Source organism: Etheostoma cragini, chromosome 2 (assembly GCF_013103735.1).
Source record: "Etheostoma cragini isolate CJK2018 chromosome 2, CSU_Ecrag_1.0, whole genome shotgun sequence".
NCBI lineage: Eukaryota > Metazoa > Chordata > Actinopteri > Perciformes > Percidae > Etheostoma > Etheostoma cragini.
In genome coordinates this window covers 10996836-11004061 of record NC_048408.1, presented here as the reverse complement: position 1 = coordinate 11004061, position 7226 = coordinate 10996836, and the positions used below count along the sequence as shown (strand labels likewise).

General features: G+C 40.5%; 1 protein-coding gene across 4 annotated transcripts in view; it reads left to right on the top strand.

Moving 5' to 3' along the window:
- The first annotated feature begins 6 nt into the window (after positions 1 to 6).
- The window catches only part of dclk2a (doublecortin-like kinase 2a), a 37504-nt gene continuing 30284 nt past the window's right edge, over positions 7 to 7226 (top strand). For all 4 annotated transcript variants that reach the window (XM_034897583.1, XM_034897576.1, XM_034897568.1 and 1 more), the window contains exons 1-2: positions 7 to 186; positions 6050 to 6387. In XM_034897583.1, coding sequence (XP_034753474.1) covers positions 75 to 186; positions 6050 to 6387 — 450 coding nt within the window. In that variant the 5' untranslated portion in view covers positions 7 to 74. The remainder of the gene's footprint in view (positions 187 to 6049; positions 6388 to 7226) is intronic.

Here is a 7226-nt window from a genome sequence, read left to right as displayed (position 1 = left end):
ACGGAGATCGATATTTTAGAGGTTTGGTGTATGCTGTGTCTAACGACCGGTTCAGGTCTCTGGATGCTCTGCTCATGGAGCTCACAAGGTCCCTGTCGGACAATGTCAACCTTCCCCAAGGAGTCCGGACGTTATATGCCTTGGATGGAGGCAGGAGAATCACCAGCCTGGATGACTTAGTAGAGGGTAAGGGTTATCGTGGATGTAGCAACCCCCTCGTGTGACCATAAATCATGAACCATGCTCAATACTTGATTAAATTGATTGAATCAAGTGTTGACTGATTCATCAATCATAAATTGATGAATCAATTTAATTTTATAAAAGCTATAGGTTCTGCCTTGAGTACTGGCAAATGGTCCATAGTGTAAATATACACTGATAAAGCCTCAGGCAAGTTAAGCTATAGTTTAAAACGTCACTCAAAGAATATTTACATTTTTAAGAGTTGGCATGTCATGCCTCATGATGCTGTCTACTTTGTGTATTAAATATCTATGTTGCTAATCAGGGAAGTTATCTCCTCAAGATAAAAAGTATCTTTGAGATTCTTGCACCTTTGTGCAGAGATCTATTGCACTTAATACTGGAAAATTATCTTTGAAGGACATTACAGTAGACCTATAATGGATGCAATGCAGAGCCTCCATTGCATCATTGACATAACTGTTCTGACATGTTTGACCCAGTGCCTTGCATGCAGAAAAGACTTCCTCAGTGCACCTTTAGTTCGGCATTGGCTGCTGCTAATGTGAATCAGTGCCCATCGATCTCAGCTGGACGCTTTCCCTCTTTCCCCTCTTTAGGATCTATTTGTGATGAGCGGAGTTTGTGTGGGCTCGAAAGGGCCCTGTGCAGCTCCAGTGCAATTCTGTCCTGACTAAATGTGGGATAAATGTGTATGTTGATGTAGGGTCTATTGGCTGTTAAAGCCTAAATTGATCCCACCCTTGGGGTTTTCCTCCCCCATCCAGTATCTATTCATTGCTTGCAGTGCTGGGGTTTTAAATAATATTAAAAGTTGAATTCTAAGCGTAATTGCCACTAATGAAGGTCTAACGCAGTCACAGACAGTTTAGTTTTGGTAAGGACTTAGAGGACTAGGTGCATTAGCATACAAGTTAACCGTTCCTGCAGTGTTGCCCTGCAGGGACAGTGACCACTCAGTAATAGGTTAATCTTCATGTTCAGTTGTGGTGTGTGTCTGTCTGCACTCTGACCTGCCTGCAATCCTCTTTTAACATGAGAGGTTACGGCTGTGCCACACACACTTAGGATCGTCTGATCTCTTACTGCAGTTGTTATTCTCCTATACTGGTCTATTTTCATCTCACATCCTCCTAAAACTTTAGACTCTGTGCTACACCCCTTTCTTAAGCCCCATCCCCTGAGTGAGCGGGAAAGATTTAGGCCAGCGCTTGATCTAAATTCCGGATCATCACTTGTTAGCAATGTTAGCAAAAGTTTTGCTGCATTAGATGTGATAAAGAGCATTCTGCCATTGCACTTCTGAACTTACCTGTACATGACACTCTTCCTAAATGAGGATCCTGGTTCATGCATTCCAGACATAAGTTCCGACCAGAGTAGTGATGCTTCACCAACTCATGTTGTCAGCAATTTCTTTGTCTTAGGGGTCCAATCACAAAAAGATCAATTTGAACTCCTAGTATTGTCTGGGAATGCAGATTAATAGTTTTTTTTAAATCTGGGTTTTGTGATGTCTGCAGCTGATGCAGTGTTAATGTAATATCAAAGTTATTGTAATCACACATTTTCGACATGTAGTTTAAATGGTGTTTCAAATCCAAGTCATGGAAAACTGGGAAAGTGAGATGTCACACATCAGCCAGTTCATTCAAAGTACTGAAACCACATATAATGTATAAAGTGTTGTATTGTCAATGTACAGTTATTTACCCTCACATTTCTAACTTTGGATTCACACAACCGTCTTGAGTCATCCAATGACTTGAACTAATGCAAGTCATAAACATGTAATTTTTCCATCCCATGTTACATAAACGCAGCATGAAATTTGCTGGTTCTCCTGAAGAACCCCATAAGGGTTTTTGCCGTTAGAAGTTGACAGAAGGGTGAATGGAATTTTCTTCATGGTGCTAAATGTATTGATAAATCTCCTTTTAAACCAATCAGCAACACTGTTCCAGTAGGATAATTCAATGACCTCATTGGGGACAGTTTCGGCCATCTCCGACCTTGATTTCAACACGCTGCTGTGAATTATCCTTAAGAACCGGGACATTGTTTCTGGAAAGTCACATTCATATTGAGTTTTAGAATTAGATTTTTTTCTAATACTGTGAGCACCTCAATTGAATTTTCATTCAATCCAATTGTATTGTGGTAATGGCCGAAGTCCCAGAGGCAGATATCTAAAAACATCAGCATTGATAACATGATGGGTAAGTGGAAAAGCTTTTCTTTTTATTTGAGTAGACTCAGACGTTAGATGCACTGCAGGTGGGCCGTGCACCAGTGTCTTGTCCTTGTTAACTCACCCATCTAATGGACAGAGAGAGAGCAGATTACTGCACAGCTCAGCAGTCTGCCTTCATTGATTGAGGCCTGCTGGGGCTCTTTTGGGTGCAAACCCAATAAGCACCATTCACATGTGTGTCCCTTGTGGCTGGATGGGATTACTGAGCCAACCAGTCAACTCATAGGGTTTTTCCATTTTAGGGGAGGTTGTTGCGCCAAACCATTTCCTTCAACTTCTGCACAATAAAAGCATTCCGGTTTGGTTTGCCAATGGAAGGCTTTAATGTAAGCTTGCTTTGCATCACCAGTAACTTAGCTGAAAATACAAATGGGAACGAGTGAGACAAGTTTCATGTAGAAGCTACAAAAGTACAGAGAGCTGAACCAAGCATTCTCTCTAGTGTCCAGCACAGACACACTTAGGTTCCACTGCTGAGGACACAGCTGAAGGGCCTACCCATCAAGGTCACACAGTCTGGCTTGGCATGGCTAGCCCCTGCTGTGAGGCAGTAGTGGAAACGCATGTTATCACGTTTTGGCTCGGCTAAAGTGGACCTATCTGGGTCCATGGAAGAATTTCATTGAACTGCTGTGCTAGTAGGAAACCACACTGGGAGCTAGCAGACACTGAACTGGGTTTAGAAAGACCTTTGTAGTGTACTATGTGGATATGTGGGGGTACATAAAAGGCTGACATAGGGATTCTAGTTGGGACAATAGCAAGTGTGAAAGCCGAGGGATTTATTAGCAACAACTGGTGAAATTAGGTTTGAAAAGGAAGAATATATTAAGGCAGAAGAATATTGGAAATGTTGTGTAATTAATAGATTTGTTGAAAACATAAAGGTAAACATAAGGGTCTATCTAGGTAAAATAAATAAAGAAAAGAAAAGAAGATAAACGTGAAGTTCTCTAATGTAGTGCAGCCATTCAAGAGTGCTGCTCTTTCATTAAGTTGGGGAATTCACAGGAGACAGATTTAAAAAAGAAAAGAAAAGCAACCCTCCATGCCTGATAAAGTTTGCTGTGTAAGCTTATGTTATATGTGTTCAGTTTCCAAGTCTTTACTAACGTTGCCCTGATGACACCATCAAGGTTATTTTTTCAGACTTTGATGAGCTCCCTGTAGAGCCACAGAAGACGTTATATTAACTGTTTTTTATAGGCTGTGTAGTACTCCTCGTGAGTCATGACTAGTAAATTGATCTTTATGTGTAAAATCGAGGTTAGGCCTTACCCTGTGCTGAATGCAATCACTAATTGCCATTATGTTTCTGTTGTCTTTGCTTTTATATCAGTATTGTTGTAACAGAGCCTACATGGCTAGCTGGCATTTGAATTCTTTAAAAACCAACTTCTTTAATGAATAATAAGGAACCCTAAAATAAAAGGAAATCAGGTTTTTGTTGTTTTTGACAAAATCAGTATTTTTATTTAATTGTTCAAATCTTGTCAATGATCAAGATCTGTTATTGTTGCTTGGAAAATGTCAGTTTTAAATTATTTGGATTTCAATATTTGTGTTAAAAAAAAAGAAAATGGTGTATGGCTCCAGGCTAAAACTGAGCTGCCTCATGAATACATGCTTGAAGGACAGATGCTCCTCAGTGTCTTGGTAGTAATCTGCCTATACATTATACTCTGTGTTCATTGGACATGATTAAAATGGCTTTCTTGGATAGAAGAACAAACAGGACATGGACAAATTTGACATTGTTGGTATAAACTGTAATATGTGCGCCTATATGTCTGTCCAGGGAAACAAATAGTGTGCGGGTCATACTGGGTCAGTACCTTTGACTAGAGTGTGGAATATGAAGTCGGTAAAATAGAAGACTATGCATGCTGAGATTATCATTGTATCATGGGGCCACTTCATTGTTTTGGTGATGAAATACTGCTTTAAAATAAACACTGTTTTATGATTCCCACTGCCATTGCTTGGGTTTTGGATTGGTGACAGATGTGAGACCACTGCAGTAAAAACTGCTGGTCTGGTTAGACAGCTCTATTAGGGCTGACCTCATCTGTTGTCCACATGAGGATGGCAGCCAGTGGCGGCTGGTTGGGGCTCCCCTCACACCGCCAAGGGATGTTGCACCTGAGATCCCTGCACCTCAGGGATTAGACTTGTCACCAGTCACCATCTGAGGACATTTTAGTATTCTGTCACTGTTCCTCAGTTGAGTGACAGCCCCAGTTATATTTTGTTTTAGTTCTGAGCCATAACTCAGTCCCCCCAGCTGTGGCCTAGCCTTTTAATTAGCCTTTGGTTAATTGCAAGCTTAATAAAACCAGGTGTCGTGGGACACATGTCTCATGGCCTTCTTTCACTGCAGCTCCATTCGTTTGTTTTTACACACATCAGATAACTAAAATTTCAGATTGGATTTGATACTGTCAGTAAAATTTTCTGTGTTTACCAAAAGATACAGAACACAAAACAGCACGTTTTTTCAAGTTGTAAACCAATAAATTTCTAAAGGTATGCACGGTTATAGGATAATATAAACTAGCATGTGTTTTGGCTCCCCTTCCTGCCTCCATGCCATGTAGTTCTACTAATGACCCAGAGATACAGACATACAGGCATGACACATTTTAAGAAGCAACACATTTTCAGTTTCTCAATTTGGGAGTGCAATTTTTTTCTTTGATAGCTTTGACGAGACATTGTATGATTTTTTTCCTCTAGCCCTGTACATATCTTCACTGTAAAACACAGAATATTTGCTAGACCAAAATTTACACTATATTTAATATTCAATTTTTTGGAAGTGTCTGTTAAGCACAAGTTGGTTCTGAGAGACGGCCATGTGTTTGTGGACCTTTAAATACTTGTAGCATGATGAACATGAAGTATCTGTTTCTTTCTCTCTTACTCAGAGCGGAACAGAACAGCACTGAGTTTTTCTTACAATGCTCAGACTTCAAAACATTCACCAGACATTCTTGCTGTGGTTTTCATGTATCGGCCAAGCCCCTGTACTTGTCACATGACTTTGTTCTCCAGGGGAAACATTTGCGTGTTAACTGTAGGAAAGGAATGCTGGCAGATAAAACAAAATGCATTGCTTTGGAGGAAGGCCAATGCAGCAGTTCAACAGCTGAAAGGGAGAGAGGACAGTGCTACACTGACCCGGCCTCTCAATGTGCCTTTTTGTTTCAACTGAGGAACGTTAACTATTTGTTGTTCCACGGATTCCTCTAATGCCATGTGGACGCAGTATTTAATGATACATACCATACGTGTCAGGTGAATTCTTTTTTTAATTTAACACAATTTATTGATTTTTCCCAATAAAAAGTGGGTTGTTTAAATCTTGGTTGTTCAAAAGTGTAGTATAAGTGGTATAGCATAGTAATATAGTAATAATCAAACCACACACCCACCTTACTTCCCACCCCACTCTCAGCGTTTCAGGTGAATTCTGATGTATCGCATGCATATCCTGTGTGTGGTTTTCACAATATTTGATTTAATATGTTTTAAATGGGGATATGGTTGGCAAGAGATAAATTCAACCGACTTGTTTTTTTTCCCCAGGTGAGAGTTATGTGTGTGCCTCAAATGAGCCCTTCCGACGTGTGGACTACAACAAGAATGTCAACCCCAACTGGTCGGTGGGCTGCAAGACCGGCACATCACGTTCCCTCTCCTCTCTCATCACGCTGAAGAACGAGCTGCAGCGTGAGTCCAAGGACTTCATCAAACCCAAACTAGTCACAGTCATCCGCAACGGTGTCAAACCCCGCAAGGCAGTACGGATACTGCTCAACAAGAAGACAGCACACTCCTTCGACCAGGTGCTCACTGACATCACAGATGCAATCAAGTTGGACTCTGGGGCTGTGAGGAGACTGTACACTTTGGAGGGCAAGCAGGTGAGTCTCTTATGATTCATGGGTGTTGTAGTTTAAAGGACTGGATGATAGCTGCAGGCCTGGTTATCACCCAGCAGACTCAAGCATAACCTGCCAGTGAAATATCCATTAATACCTTTACTAAAATTACGTAACATGACAGTTGGAGGGAGTTAGCTGTATTGTTTTCAGTAAAATGGGATTGTGTAATGTTTATGTGATAACCAGATGGAACAGCTAGGCTGAGCTTTTTAGGCAAAGGTTTTATCTCCAAAAAGACGCTGTGATTTGTTGGCTTCAGCTGTGTCAGCAGTCTAGGTAATTACAGCCCATTTAATCATTCATACATAATTACGCCCCACGATTATTTCAACAAGACACTAATGAATACACTTAAGGGTTCAGGCCATTTGCCATATCCATCAATATAGCTTCCTCCCTACCTCAGCTCCCCACTCCCCCCCATTTTTAGGCCATCTGAGAGAGTTTTTGCTTTAATCCAATCCATCTGGGTCATATAGTAATATTTCTATCTGAAATTATCCTTTGAGTGTCCCTCATGTTTTGAGATGAGGTGAGCTTGAACACATGGTGCCCCTAATAAAAAAAAATGTATATTTAGTTGTCTCATGTGGGAGAAGTCTTGGTTTAAGGTAAGTAACGCAACAAAAGTACAGGGTCTAATTAGAAATAAAGATATGTGGTTGGTTAGAATGGGATTAAAAATATTTAAAAAAAAGAAAAGCATGTCTACAAAAATAAGTTCCATTAACACATTTTTTTCAAAGCTTGCCAGGCGCTTAAGTAAAGTTTAACTGGAGACATTAAACAGACCATAGGCTGGTGCAAGGCTAAAGGTT